Source organism: Pinus tabuliformis, chromosome 9 (assembly GCF_031772625.1).
Source record: "Pinus tabuliformis cultivar Carrire ecotype Pingquan chromosome 9, CPIR1, whole genome shotgun sequence".
Classification (NCBI taxonomy): domain Eukaryota; kingdom Viridiplantae; phylum Streptophyta; class Pinopsida; order Pinales; family Pinaceae; genus Pinus; species Pinus tabuliformis.
Window position 1 is genome coordinate 1,043,366,755 of NC_142307.1, and position 15,903 is coordinate 1,043,382,657.

At 39.2% G+C, this 15,903-nt stretch overlaps 1 protein-coding gene across 1 annotated transcript; it reads right to left on the minus strand.

Moving 5' to 3' along the window:
* Positions 1 to 6,316: 6,316 nt before the first annotated feature.
* LOC149152258 (uncharacterized) lies at positions 6,317 to 7,327 on the minus strand. The gene has a single exon (XM_089443433.1). It carries the CDS (start codon positions 7,325 to 7,327, stop codon positions 6,317 to 6,319), a length of 1,011 nt encoding a protein of 336 aa, XP_089299559.1.
* Positions 7,328 to 15,903: the final 8,576 nt, after the last annotated feature.

Here is a 15,903-nt window from a genome sequence, read left to right on the forward strand (position 1 = left end):
GTTACATTCGCACATGAGTCATCCTCTAGAACTGTGACCGATGCTTGCCATATGCCAGCTCAGGCCAAAAGATAGTCAGCCAAAACAATGAACCATTCTGACTGACTGCAAGCATGCCTATTTCGGGGAGATTTTCATATATTTGTGATTTGGTTATACCAACACACAACATTTTTATTTCATAGTTTGTTAGTTTATATAGTATTTATATACCCTTTCATGCTTTTAGAAAGGGTCCTAAAATTTTGTATTAGATTTGGATCGGAGGTTGCACTATTGTGCTTCTGATATATATTTTTTTATGAAACTGGACCTGAATTCTGAGTTTTAATGAAGAGTACTTTTGTGTGATATGAACTACTGCTTCTTATAAAAGTATTTCCAAGTTAGAAAGTTGGATCCGAATGCAATTCATATCGGAGGGGATTCAAACACATATGGTACTATTATCTATGTTTTGCTTCATTCTTTTATGTGAACTAGCATTCATTCATTTTTCTATTATTGATGTATGTATAAGCTCTTACAACAATCTCTTTTACTTATCACTATTGAATGTTCAAGAGTTGTTATTTTTCATCTATATATGTGTCAATGATATATAAAGATTAATGCAATAATGTTTTAACACAAAGTAATTATCATATGAATGAATATTTTTGTTTAAAAGTAGTGTCATCTATATGCCTACTTTTCAATAAGAACCATTAAGAATTGCACTACGAAAAAGACTTCCCGGGATATATTAGTTAATTATATTGTTGCATTTTAGAATAAATCTTTCATCATTTCCCATTAGATATAAGTAAATCAATCACTTATCCATCCCATTCATAAATCATTGGGAAATTGGTCTCATTATCCCCAGCCGGAGCCACCACACCAAACGGAAAAGTAGCTGCTTTTAAGGTCCGGACCGGGTGGTTTTCCCCGATGTTGATGCAACGATTTTTGAGGCATCAAAAAAACTTCATGGAATTCTTACAACATATGAGATGAGGTCAATAAATTCAACCCATAAGGAAGCTGCATTCAAGGAATCCAAGACATCAAGAAAGGAAAAGAATTGCGATTGTAGCAACAATGGTTCTGATACTGAAATGGCTCATTTTTTTAGGAAGTTGAAGAAAGGATCCAAAATCAAAGGTAAGTTACCTCTCATATGCTTTAGATGTGGTAAAATAAGACATTATGCAACAAAGAGCCCTTTTAAAGATGATAGTGATGATGAGGATGAACCTAAGAGAAGAACCTTCAAAAGGAAAGGCTCAAGCAAAAATAATTTCTTCTACAAGCAAGAAAATGATGAATCTCATGAAGAAGAAGAATATGGTGAAAGAAATAAAGTATTGTTCATGGCCTTAACAAATGAAACAAATAATCTATAAGAAGAAGAAGGAAGTCTAGAAGAAGTAGAAGGAATTATGGAAGACTTATTGATTAGTGCCATAAAAAATATGAGAGACCAAGGAAAAATAATGTAAAGTTATCTCATGAAATCATCTCTCTCAAAAGCGAGAAGGAAGAAGCTAATATAATAGAAAAAGTATTGAGAAATAAACTAAAGGAAAATGAAGAGATTTGTGGAAAATTAGAGGTAGAAGTGGTATCTTTAAAAAGAGAGTTGGATAAGGCCAACAAGAATTTGAAGAGTTACTAAACCTTGGACAACATACTCAACTTCCAAAGGTCCCCACCTGATAAATATATACTTGGCTATAAAGGATAATCCTCCAAGTCTCAAGGAGATACCAATGGTCATTATGCATAAGACCCTATAAGTTTTGCTGATGTTGTTAAAGGACCTCATCTCAATAACACTTCAGAAAGCAAAGTTTATTCAAGAAATAAGAAGTAGTCCCTCCATGAAAGGAATATCGCATAAAGGAAAGACTACACCAACATTTATCAAACTATTTTTCTTGACAATTGTTTTTATTGTAAAAAATTTGGTCATTAGGAAAAACATTCCAATGCATATAGGACTAATCATCAAAACGATATCGTTGACATCAAAAGGAAAAATCAACTTAAGACCTATAATTATTTTTCTCCCCATTCAAAGTATAGTCTATAATGTAACAAATGTAACAATCCAGGTCATGGAGCACAAAGTTTCCCATTACAACTAAAACAAACAATATGGAGAAAGAAGAATGAAGAATCTAACTTTGAGAAGTGTGACCTAGCCTTGTACGATACTCAAAAAAAGGAAAATCTATGGTTTGTAGTTAGTGGATTTTCTAGGCACATGATAAGTGACCAAAAAAAATCATCTCAATAAGCACATAAATGGATATAAATGTGACCATTGGAGATAATGGATGTGCTAAAATTGTTGGAAAAGGCACGGTGAGTCTCATCAATGGCAAGGGAAAAGCACAAAATGCACTATATGCTGAAGGGCTCAAGCATAATGTTCAACATGGCAGCCAAATATGCGATCAGGGGCATGATCTCATCTTTCATTCCAAGGATTGTGAGATAAGGATATCATCTTCAGGAAAACTGGTAGAAAGAATAAGAATAACAATAATTTATACATTCTCAGTGAAATTCAAGAAGAAAGATGTTACAAAATTCAAGCAAATGAAATCTAGTTGTGGTGCAAGCATTTGGTACACCTAAGCTTTAATAACTTGGTGAAGATTAAAAAAACTCAAGCTGTAAGAGATATCCATAGAATCTCAAATAGAATAAATGTTATTTGTGCACCATGTCAACATGGAAAGAAAACTAGGACCAACTTCAAATTAAAGCAATGTTTGACATGAAAGCCTTTGGATATCATTCATGCAGATATATGTAGTCTAACCAAAACTCTAGCTCTATAAGGAGAAAGGTATTTTATTTTATTTACAAATGATTTTTTTTTTTTTTTTCCACTGGAAAAATCTGTAACTTTCATTAAGTAGAAAATTACATATTGAAGATGCTTTGCGCATATGCCTGAGGTCACTATACACATTGTGCCTGTTAGTTACAAAAAATATTCTGTTCATATATTTCAGATCAGATGTACCTCGCAGGGTCATCCTCCAATATTCTATAAAATATCTGTTTACAAAATATGCCTTTCGGCTTTCCTAGCTGTTCAAAACATGTTTAAAAATTACAAAATACTGTTTCTGACATGTACAAAAATTTATCAGATTGTTTATTGCTCAGGTGCATGCTGATATCTCGGATCATTATATGGACGATGGTAGTATTTGTACTCCTGTTGGCCTTGAACCTCTGTGATCTCCCATACTCCTCTGTCCATCAACGTGGCCTCCTTGGATAGTTTGTCAGCACTCTTGTTATGTTCGCTGTAGATGTGTGAACATGTGATGTTGTCAAAAGCTGCTTTGAGTTCAAGAACTACATTCAATATGATGCTGAGTGTGTGAATGTGACAAATAGATATGTTGTTGAACCAATTTATGATGATTTTTGAATCCCCGAAGATGTTAATGCAAGAGATATGATGACTCAAAGCAAAATGAAGTAAATGACAGAGGGTACTGAGCTTTGCAAAATTATTTGTTCCCATTCCCAGGCCTGCTTTAATTCTGTAATAATGTTGCTCGGACTTGAAAATGATGAATCCGCCCCCACAGCTCTGCTGGTTTGCGGCCCCATCGAAAAATGCCCAAGGTGTGTTTTGATCTATTCGGGGTGGTGGGTGAGGGTGACGCACTTGCGGGGGGGGGGGGGGGGGGTCTGGTAGTTCCCTATAAGCAGCGATAATGCCGGCCTCCACCAATTGCCAGAGAACAGGTTGGTCATTGAAGATGATTCGGTTTCGAGCTTTCCAAATGTGCCAAATAACAAGGATAGGAAGGTTAACAGTCTTGGTTCCTTTGTGCCGCGATGCCCAGTCTTTCCAAGCCTCTGATAGATCAGTGCCCGCCCAGTTGCTAGAGTAAGAAATGGTGTTTTTGATAGCTGACCACAGTTCTTGTATCAACCTGCATCTCAAGAAAACATGTTCTGTAGTTTCAGATGCTTCTTTGCATATCGCACACCAGGAAGGTACGAGGTAAGCTCTATGCGATAGATTTTCTCTGGTGGGCACCTTGTTCCTTAGGACACACCAGAAGAAGAGCTTGGATCGCGGGGATGCGGAGAGCTTCCAGATGCTGTGCCACCAGTTCGAAATAACCTCTGGCTTCTTGTGACTAATAAGAAGGGTGTAACCATCCTTTGGAGTGTAAAAACTGCTCTCAGACTGGCTCCAAATAAGTTCATTCGGCCCCTCAATGATTCTGATGTGAGATTCTATCAGGGCCTCCCTGTAAGTCTACCATGCCTGATGCCATCTAGGAGGGAGGTTTAGTTGATGTGCTATCCTCCAGGACTGATGAAATATATCAGAGGTTTCCCTATCTACAATCTGGGCAATCACTTTGATATTGTGAGCAAGTAAGTGATTAACTAAGTCTTGTGGCAGGGTGTGCCTACCTCCACTGCCAACCCATGGGTCGATGCCAATCCTAGCCAGGGTCCCGTCTCTGATTTTCCAAGCCAAGTTGTCTCTGATCATAGGCATTGAGTGTAGAAGAGCTTTCCAGATAGATGATACACCTGTTCTGTTCCAGTTTGGGAGTCTGATCCAATCCAGAGTGCCAAGAGGCCATATGTATTTGTGGTAAGAGAGGCAGGTCCATAAGTTCTGGCTATTTATCAATGCCCAACTCATTTTTGCTACCAATGCTTGTGCGAACAGTGGAAGGTCTTTTAGACCCCAACCTCCCCACTTCTTTGGGAGAGCGATCTTCTGCCATCTTATCCAGGCAAAAATGCGATTGTCTTGGCTTCCTGCCCAAAGATATCTGTTGCAGATGTGCTGGAGGCGTGCCAGTGTGTGTCTAGGTATCCATGCTAGAGCCATTCAGAAAACCGGAGTAGCTTCCAGCACTGATTTGATGAGGATTAAACGGCCTGCCCTGGAGAGGTATATGTGGCTCCAACAGGAGAGCCTTTTTTCCAATTTAGATACCAGCCAAGTCCAGTCTGCAATCTTCTGGCAAGTGGGCTTTAGCCAGAAACCTAGATACTTTAGACCCCTGTCCAATGGATGTATGATGTAGGGGAAAGCTTGCAGAGCGGATTGGGATTCATTGACTGTGGTACGGGCCAGTGATATAGTAGATTTCTCTCTGTTTACCTGCATGCCCGTGGCTTGTGAAAAGAGCTGAAGTAAGCGTGAAAAAGTCAGTGAGTCTCTGATGCTACCATCCAGTAGTATGAGTACATCGTCCACGAACAACAGGTGTGTGAGGAAACATTCATCAGTGATCTTGAGGCCTTTTAGAGACCCCTCCCTTGTAGCAGAGATGATTAAACGGCTCATTCTTTCCATGACTAATAGAAATAGAAGGGGTGAGAGGGGACAGCCCTGCCGAAGTCCCCTTTTAGAGTGAAAGAAGTGGGAGGCTGATCCATTGATCAGGATGCTGAACGTAGGAGTGGTAATACAGGCCATGATCCAGTTTATGAAAGGAAGAGGGAAGCCCAGGTGGATAAGGAGCATATTAATGTAAAGCCAGCTGACCCGGTCGAAGGATTTAGATAGATCGATTTTCAAGAGAGTGCACTTGAGATGTTTGGACCAGATGGAGTGCAGGGCTTCCTGGGTGGACCCAATTGCTTCATGAATATGCCTATCCTCAAGGAAAGCAAATTGCTGGGGAGCAATGTGAGTTGATAGGATAGGTTTAAGCCGATTTGCAATAATATTAGATATGATCTTGTAGAGTACATTGCAGAGTGAGATGGGGCGGAAATCATCAAATGAATATGGGGAGTCAGACTTAGGAATGAGAGCAATGAAAGCCGTGTTTATAGCATGATATAAACACCCAGATGATCTGCTTTCCTCTATCACACTGAGCAGGTCCTGTCCCAGCAGGTCATAGAAGGCTAGGTAAAATTCGATGGACCAACCGTCAGGGACAGGGCTTTTGTCTCTCTTGAACCACTTGAGTGTGCTTTCCAGTTCCTCCAATGTTACCGGGGCCGTGAGTTCAGTCGAGTCATCCTCGTTTACATATCTTGGGAAATGTGTGGCCACATCAATGATTTCTGCCAAGTTTGAACCAGGAGGGCTTCTGTACAGGCTTCTAAAGTGTGAAGTACCCAGCTGGGAGAGTTTATTGAAAGTGTCTACAAGGCCCCCTTCTGGTATGGGAAGATTCCAGATAGTGTTGGCCACTTTCCTTCCTTTAGCATAGTTGTGGAAAAATCTAGAGTTCTCATCCCCTTCTTTCAGCCAAATAGCTCTGCTACGTAACCTGAGGTTTTCCTCCCTTTGTCTAAGCAGAGTAGACCTCTAATTTTCCAGCTCAATCAGTCGAGTTTTATCCTCGGCCGAGATGAATCCTAGGTTTCCCTCATATAGTAGGGTTCTCAACTCTTCTTCAACTGATGAGAGCTGGGCCGATTCCTTTCTATTCTTCTCCTTGGCCCAATTTATGACTATATGCTTTAGCTCCGAGAGATTCTTACAGAAACCCTTTGACAATGAAGCTTCTCTGTTTATGGGATGAGCCTTCCAATAATCAGAGACCAATTTTATGAAGTCTAGATCTTGGAGCCAAATATGGTTGAATTTGAATGGGGCTTTTGGCTTATGGTGAGGCCCTAGGATTTCCAGAAAGATGGGGGAGTGATCTGATAAACCCCCAGATCCAACCCATTGTTTGTAGTGGTGAAGTTGCTGAATCAGGGGCCCTTTAAGAAGGAATCTGTCCAGTCTTCGAGCCAAAGCAATAGTTCCCACCCTTCCGTTCCTCCACGTAGGCATAGGCTTCTGCAAGGGGATATCAACAAAGTCTGACTGATCTAGGGTATTCCTCATAAAGTCGGTGATGGAATCCACTTGTGCCATGGAACCCCAAGATTCACAGAAGCCCAGAGAAAAATTTAGGTCGCCCCCCAGGATGGTATGGTCCGCTGCTAATAAGGTAAGATTTAGCAGGTGCCTCCAGAATGGCTCCCTAAGGTGGCAAGGACCGTATACATTCACTATACGGAATATTTGTCCAAGTTCTGCAGTGAAAATGTCCACTCCCATGAATCCTTGTCCACCCCAGGATGAATCGATCCTGACTGTTCTAGGGTTATATCCGATCGCCAGACCCCCCGATCGACCTGAGGCATCTGTGGCCAAGAAATTCCATCTCGGAGCCAGTGTGTTTAAGCAGTGAGAGATGTCCTCTGCCGGGCCCAGAGTCTCTTGGAGGAGGATAATGTCAGGTTGCTCAATCTCAAAGAGCCTCTGGATGGCTAGTTTTTTGGGGGCACTAGCCAATCCCCTGCAATTGAATGATAAGCACTTCATGGAGGACCGCCCCGGGGGGTAGTGGCTGCTCTAAGGACCCCATCAATAGTGTACTGCCGGCCTGATGCGACCTTCGTACCGGCCCTCCAGATTTCTTTGGAGAGATCAGATTTTCGACCTCTGGACGTCAGAGGTCCCATACCCAGAGGGACAATGCCCAGGCCTCCCTGAGTGCCTGGTAGCTGGGGACAAGGGCGAAGAGAATAAGGGTGGGAGGAAGTCCGCGAGGAGGATGACAGAGATGAAGAGGAGGGGAGAGGTGGCACGGAAGGTGGAGCAGTAGAGGCACACAGTGGGGGAGTCGATAACGGACAATGAGCCATAGTGCAAGGTGCAGATGATGAAACGAATGCAGATGAGCTACCAAGTGATAAGGAGGAAGGGATTAGAATAGTACCCGAGGCCTGTGTGGCTGCTGCAGCGGCCCGAGCCCTAGTCATAGGGGGCGATGACGGTTTCGGCCCCTTCGTTCCAGACTTTATTGGCGAGCCCTGTACAGATGCTTCCCCCTGAGATGGACGTAAGATGATCGGGGTTGCCTCTCGTGCTGATATGGGAGAGATCTTTGGGGACGTCTCTGGACTCTTGATCAGCGGACAATCCTTAAATAGGTGTCCCACTTGATGACAACGGTTGCAGTAGAATGGAACTCCTTCGTAGTCGAGAATTTGTGTCCTGCTGTATTTGCTACATTGCAGTGTGATCTTCTCCTCTAATCCTTCACGCATGTCCAGGTGAACCAGCACACAAGCTAGGGTTCGCTTCTTGGATTCAACATACGTGCGATCATGATCCAGATATGTGCCCAGTGCATTTCCTATCTTGATGATTGCTTCCTCGCTCCAATACTGTAATGGTAATCCGGGCAATCGTACCCACAGGGGGCCTGCCCCGATCTGTTCACGTTCTGGGTCAAAGAGGGGACTCCACCTCTTTAACAAGACAGGTGCAGTTTCAATGTGCCAATATTTCGCCAAAACAAGATCCGTGTAGTCCTCCTTAGTGAAATGGAGGGAGAACCACCCACGGGGGAGAACATGTACCTCCGGGAGTTCTTTGAGCAGGGCACCCCAGATTTCCTTAACCCATTGAGTCAGTCGGCTTGCTGTGTAGGCGCGTCCCCTCACATGTCCTACCAATACCGTTCGGGCCATGGGCACCACTTCCCCGAGAGCCGATGGATCATCAAAGGAGATAGTAATGTCTTTGGTCTTCGCCTTAATACACCTGGATTTCCTCTTCTTAGTGCGAGGTGCAGATGGGTGGTCGACAAAGGGGTTTGCTACACCTTCAGGGGGGATGGGCTTCGAGGGTTTAACATTGACCGCCGGGGTGCTAAAGCATCCGGAGGGCCGAATCCCAGAGGGGGGAAGGGTTTGAGGTCCCGTAACCGGGGAGTCCACGGCAGGGGCCGGAAGATCCGAGGGTAGAAACGGGGGCTGATCGAAAGACAGGATCTGCGGCGAGAGCGTAGCGAGGAGCTGTTCCGTGCCGGGCGAAAGAGGAGGGGCATCAAGGCCAGGGGGGGAAACGGGGGTGAAATCAGGGATGGAGCGATTAGTGAGTGAGCTTGAGTGCGCGACCACAGGCGAGGTAACTGGTGAGCAGTGAACCGAGGTGGTTTGTGAGGCTATAACCGGAGCGACGAAATTAGGGTTGTCAAAAATGATGCGGTCTTCGAATGGATCCGCGGAATAATCCACAATGTCCGTCTCCATGTGGCCTTCCATGACGGTAACAGGTGAGGCAGACAGTAACGGCTGAGGAAACGGCGTAAGGACGACTCCATTGGGTCTGTTGAGAAACGGGTGTCCAGAGACCGCGACTGCCTGCGACTGCCAGCAAACCCTAATGAGCTAACCTAGACCCACGCGCTCCTGTAGCTTCATCCTCCTTGACGTACTTTCTCATGGTGTATCTTTATTTACAAATGATTATACTAGAATGATGTGGGTATTTTTCATAAGATATAAGTCAAAGGTGCTATATTGTCTTAAAATTTTCAAAGTAATGGTTGAAAATGAAAGTGAGTTCAAGATCAAATGCTTAAGAATGGATAGAGGCAAAGAATTTACTTCAGGAGAATTCAATGAATTTTGTGAAAAATATGGAATCAAAAGGGAAATTTCTGTTGTTAGGACTCCACAACAAAATGTAATAGAAATAAAGAATATATATGTATAAGAGACTGCAAGAACAATGTTGTTGGAAGTTGACTTATAAGCTAAATTCTAGAGGGCGATAGTTGGGGCAACAATCTATATCATGAACAGAGTTCAACTTCGAGTATATAGTGATAAAACTCCATATGAATTATGGAAAGGAAATCCTACCTCTATGAAACACTTCAGAATAATTGGAAGCAAATACTTTATGAAGATTCACTAGGCAAATTTGATTCATGTGTTGACGAAGGAATTTTTCCTTGATACTCATTAAGAAGAAAGGACTACAAATGCTACAACAATCATTTGCAAAAGACAGTTGAAAGCATTGATGTAAAGATAGATGAGTCTCTTCCTAAAAAGAAGTTGTTCAAACCAATGAAGAAGACCCTATCATTCCATATCTAGACGAAGGTGTTTCAAAAGAAGATAAGGAGATGGAAAATCAAAAGGAGGAACCATCTCAAACAACATCAAATAAAACCTTAAAGTTTGTACAAAAACAACATCCACAAAACCAAATAATTGGAGTTTTGGATGGAGGAATACAAACTTGAAGAAATATGAAAAACATACCAAAAAGGAGTGATATCGCCTTACTATCCCTAGTTGAACCAAAGGATTACAGTCAAGCAAGGATCCACATTAGATAAAGACAATGGAAGAAGAGATGAACCAAATTGAAAAGAATGGAACATGGGAAGTAGTACCTTGTCCAAATGATAAGAATATCATAGGAAGAAAATGGGTGTATAAGAGAAAAATGAATGAGGATGGACACTCAAATTGAAGGAATTGACTTTGAAGAGACTTTCGCTCCTATTTCCAGATTAGAGGCTATAAGGATGTTTTTAGAATTTTACTTGCTCAAAACCTTCAAAGTATATTAGATGGTTGTGAAGTCAACCTTTATAAATGAAGATGTAAAAGAAGAATTATACATGGAACAACCAAAAGGATTTGACTTGTCAGAAAATAAATACTTCGTTTGCAAATTAAACAAGGCCTTGTATGGATTGAAACAAGTTCTGAGAGATTGGTATGCTAGACTAGATCAATATCTTCAACAATAAGGATTCAAAAGAGAAGTTGTAGGAAGCAATATTTACATGAAGATGGACAAAGATAGTTTGTTTATCACACTGGTATACATTGATGCTTTGATTTTTGGCAGCAACAATGATGAGATGGGTCATAAATTTGCTCAAGAAATGTCAACGAATGGAGAGCTGTATTTATTTCTTGGACTTCAAGTAAATCAAACTGATTTTGGAATGTTCATAACTTCATAACACAAACAAATTACTTCAAGGAGATGCTTAAGTGATTTGGATGTAAGAATGTGCTTTTGTAAGCACACCTATGATTATAGGTTGCAAGCTAAATAAGGATGATGAATCCCTTATAGTAGATGCAAATATCTATAGATCAATGATTGGAGAGATTCTATATCTAATAGCTTCACAACCATACACCATGTAGGCAGCAAGTATGGTGTAAAGATTCCTTGTAGGAAGCAATATTTACATGAAGATGGACAAAGGCAGTTTGTTGATCACATTGGTATACATTGATGCTCTGATTTTTGGCAATAACAATGATGAGATGGGTCACAAATTTTCTCAAGAAATGTTAATGAATGAAGAGTTGTCTTTATTTCTTGGACTTCAAGTAACTCAAACCAATTCTATAATGTTCATAACTTCATAACACAAACAAAGTACTTTAAGGAGATTCTTAAGTGATTTGGATGTAAGAATGTGATTTTTTAAGCACACCTATGATTGCAGGTTGCAAGCTAAGTAAGGATGATGAATCCATTATAGTAGGTGCAAATATCTATAGATCAAGGATTGGAGAGATTCTATATCTGATAGCTTCACAACCATACATAATGTAGGTAGCATGTATGGTGGCAAGATTTCAATTAACACCTATGGAATCCCACATGAAAGAAGTAAAAAGGATATTCAGATATCTAAAGGGGACTCCTGATTTTGGCCTATGCTACCCCAGGAGAAAAAATATTACCTTGAAACCATATACCAATGCAAACTGGGCAGGAAGCATTGATGATAGAAAGCACCAATGAGAATGCATTCTTCTTAGGACACTATCTTATATCTTGGCTAAGCAAGAAACAATAACAATCATCTATATATATCTCCATAGTTGAAGCCAAGTATATAGCGACAACAGATTGTTATACACAAATCCTATGGATGAAGGAAGCATTGAAGTACGTCAAAGTAGAAACAAATTAGCATATCAATATCTTCTATGACAATTCTAGTGTAGTTAGCCTCTCAAAAATCTAGTCATGCATTCAAAGACAAAACATATCCCAATCAAGTACCACTTTATTTGAGAACAAGTTGTAGAGAAGAACATCAAGATGGAGTATTTCAACATCAAGAAACACATTGTAGATATCTTCACAAAAGCCCTACCTCAAGAAGCATTTGAATATCTTCATCAAAATATGGGGGTAATATCTCTTACATCCAAGTAGAGAATCCATTTGCTATTGATGTTAAAGGGGGAGAACATGACAAGGTAAACATCATGATAGGGAGCAACACAATGACAGGGGGAGCAACATCATAACAAGGGGAATAACACGATGATAGGGAGCAGCACAATGACAGGGGGAGCAACATCATAACAAGGGGAATAACACGATGATAGGGGGAGTAGCATATGAGGAGATTGTTGCCATCAATAACAAAGGGGGATATTGTTAAAGAATTAAATTTTATTGATGTCAAAGAGATGTATAATTTAAGAAGAAAATTACATAGGCTTAAATTTCTCTTTAAGATCTTTCTAATGAGATATTGCATGTCTCATAAATCCTCTCCATTTGAGGATAAATTAATTTTTCAAGTTAAAATTCACTTGTTTTTGACCTCTTTCAAATTGTCCTACTTAAGAACAAGTTGGCCCTCTCCCCAACAGATATGTTGATTCACTAAGTGATTGAACTTGTATGAATAAGAGCTATGTCTCCTCCTTTTGGCATGCAACTCATCCAAGCAAGAAGAAGTGAAGAAGAGCTCAAGTCTAAGAATGAATTCATAAGTTTATATCTCATGAACTTAGTGGCAAAGAAAAGAGGAAGGCATCTTTTGGTTCTTGGTTTCTTTGGGTCCTGGTTTTTTGGTGATACCCTTGATCAAATGTTGGACTTAATTTTTTGGCAATTTCTAGACGAGGTTCTTAGAGCATCTTTGGGGACAAATTCAACCTATATTTAGAAAAGAATTTGAACCTTATTTTAAGCAAACCTCGCCCCATATAGTGGACAGATTTCAGACGTATGAGCATAACTCATATCTATGAAGTTTCAACCTACATCTGTGATGATTCTTAGACCTAGGTGAAGACAAACCTCGAACTTGTAAGTAGGGCTCAAAACTGTGAATTTTCAACCCACATTCCTAGTGATTCTTTGATTTTAAGCAAGAAAAAACTCGAATCTATGAGCAAACCTCATAACTGTGAAGTTTCAACCTAGATATGTGGTGATTCTTGGACTTGAGGAAAGATAGAGCTCAAACCTATGAACAAACCTCACAACTATGGAGTTTTGGCCTACATATGTGATGATTATCATATATGAGGAAACACAAAGCTTGAACCTGTGGAAATTTGAACTTTTTTCAAGTGCATAATTCGTTCCCCCGTGACAAACTTTTGGAGTTAAGCTTGATACTTTAAGTGTGCCTTGGAGAGTCTTTTGAGGTGATCTCTTAGAGAAAACAATGGATCAATGTCTTGAAGAGTTTTCTTGGAAAAAACATGAAACCTTTTAAGCACACCTAACTCTGAAGTATTCTTAAGAGAATATTTTGACAAACTTAAAGTAGCCCCTTATAACAACCTTTTGGAGCAAACTTGGAGAGTTTTTGTGAATCCTTCTAGAAGATATTTATGAAGCAAATTATGGAACATTATTTAAGGCTTGTTAGAGGATAATTTTAATTAGAGAAATTTTGAGGTCTAAAATGGGCCTCCTACGGAATATTACAAAATTATAGTGGAAATAATAAAATAAGATTAGATTATCCCATCAAGTTTTGGACAAAAAAAAAGAAAAACTTGTTTTTTCAACTCATATGTTCAACTTATGTCCCTACGATTTTACTCAAATTTTGAGTGGGAGCACTCCAAGGGTGAAAATTTTAATATTGCATCCAAGGAGTACCCATGTTGCATACTTTCGATGGACCCTACTACACGGAAAATGTGAAATATATGAAAAAACATAATTGCAATCATGGTTTTTCATGTATTTCACATTTTTCATGTAGTTCGGTCCATAGAAAGTATGCAACATGGGTACTACTTGGATGCAAAATAATATTCTGCATCTAACGAGTGCTCCTCAACATTTGCGTAAAATCGTAGAGTATATATATATATATATATATATATATATTATATATTTTCCTATTCTTTTACATTTTCACTCCAAAAATGGTGAATCATCCCCCATGGTTGAAATAATCATATTGAATCCTATTGGTTCTTATACAATTGATTTTTTTTGTACATTTTTGTTATGAGGTCCATTTTTGACCGCAAATTTTCTCTAATGGGAGCAGTTTTTAGGGCTATTGGAGTAGCCTATAAAGTGTCTTTGAAGCATACTTGAAGTAATCTTGAGCATAGTTTGTATCCTTCATTGAAGTAGACATTGAAATGAACTTCGAAGCAAATTTGACGCTAATCACTTTGGAAAATCATTTGAGCCATCATTGAAGAAGTCTTTGAAGTAGTTAAAGGTTGGAGCTTTGTTGAACTATTGAATAGGTTGGAGCCTTATTTTTGTAATATAGGATTGGAGCCCTCGTTTAAGTTTGGAGCCTTGTGAGAGACTAGGTTGGAGCCTAGATTTATATTTGAGGATTGGATTCCTCATTCAAGGTTAGAGCCTTGATGAAGTTAGAGATTTTTTTTGTATAGGTTGGATCTTGAATTTTTGTAAAAAGGGATTGGAGTCTTCACTATCTTCATTAATAAAATTATTTTCATGTTCTACTTCTTGTGTTCTGGTTTAAATTTTCATACAATCTTAACTGGCATAATATAACAATCGAAATAAATACTGATTCACCCCCCTTCTGAGTATTTTCAACAGGAGATGCCTATTATTAAGTTTCAAGTATTGGAGATTCCTTTTATTATGTTTTTTTTCTTTTCATATGGGTTCAGTTACTATAAAGGGACATGTTGACCCAGAGTAACCATATTAGCGAAAGGTATATGACCCTTGGATAAAGGTTCACACCCTCAATGTGCCTTGGTACTTCCTAAGTCACATGTTTCGTACTACATACTGATACTTGGAAATTATAGTAGTAGAAAGTCAAATTTGAACTTGGGTGAATCTCAACGAGCTGTCAATTCCTCAAAAAAACATTACTACTAAATTCAAAACATTAAGTGACAAAGATTCTTACAATACATCTCATTGTATGCACAACGGATACTTGTTTCCTCAAACTTTAATACTGTGTTAAACATTGAAACATACAACGAAAGAATGACACAATCATGAATGAGAGCTCATTCATATGATTATAACAAAATTACATAGTATAATAAAATTCCTTCTAAGGAACTTGTAGATTTAACTAATTAATCCAATACAATCTAATTCTCTTATCATATGTAATTTACAAACTATTTTGCAAATATGCCATTATTCTTGTAGTAATATTGAGAGGAATCACAATCAAGAAACAAAGGGAATATTTTGACTCATTCATATGATTGTAACAAAATTACATACATGGCGTAATAAAATTCCTTGTAATTACCTTGTAGATTTAATGGATTAATCAATACAACATATTTCTGCGAGAGATTTTTCGGCGAAAATCACATGAGAAACCATTTGTCGACGCGTTTCGAACCAACTAGTGTGGTTCATCATCGTGTGGTTCATCGTCTTTGACAAATGCTTTCTCATGTGATTTTCGCCGAAAAATCTCTCGCAAACTTGTTATGGATCACAGAAGCCTCAGCTCTACAACATATTTCTCTCATTATATGCAGTTAACAAACCATTTTACAAAAATGCCATTATTCTTGTAGTAATATTGAGAGGAAGCAACTTGGTAGAGTAAATGAAATTACCATTAATGGACAGAATACCCATAAATACGACAAAATAAGGTCCAATGGATTATGTTCCGAGTGCAAAAATTTATTTTTCTTTACAGAAAACTGGTAGAGATTTGTATTATTAATTTTATTTTGGATTACAAGGCCAAAACCTTTACATACTCAAATCTTCCTTGCATGTTTGAGATTGAGCACATAGGCACAACCCAAACCCTCAAATGAATTCTCCATGACACACATTTTAGTCCCTTTCTAACTAAAATTTTTCCAAAAATACCC

Excerpts from the sequence above, each read along its gene's own strand:
- LOC149152258 (XM_089443433.1), bottom strand. The coding sequence starts at position 7,327 with ATGAAGTGCTTATCATTCAATTGCAGGGGATTGGCTAGTGCCCCCAAA.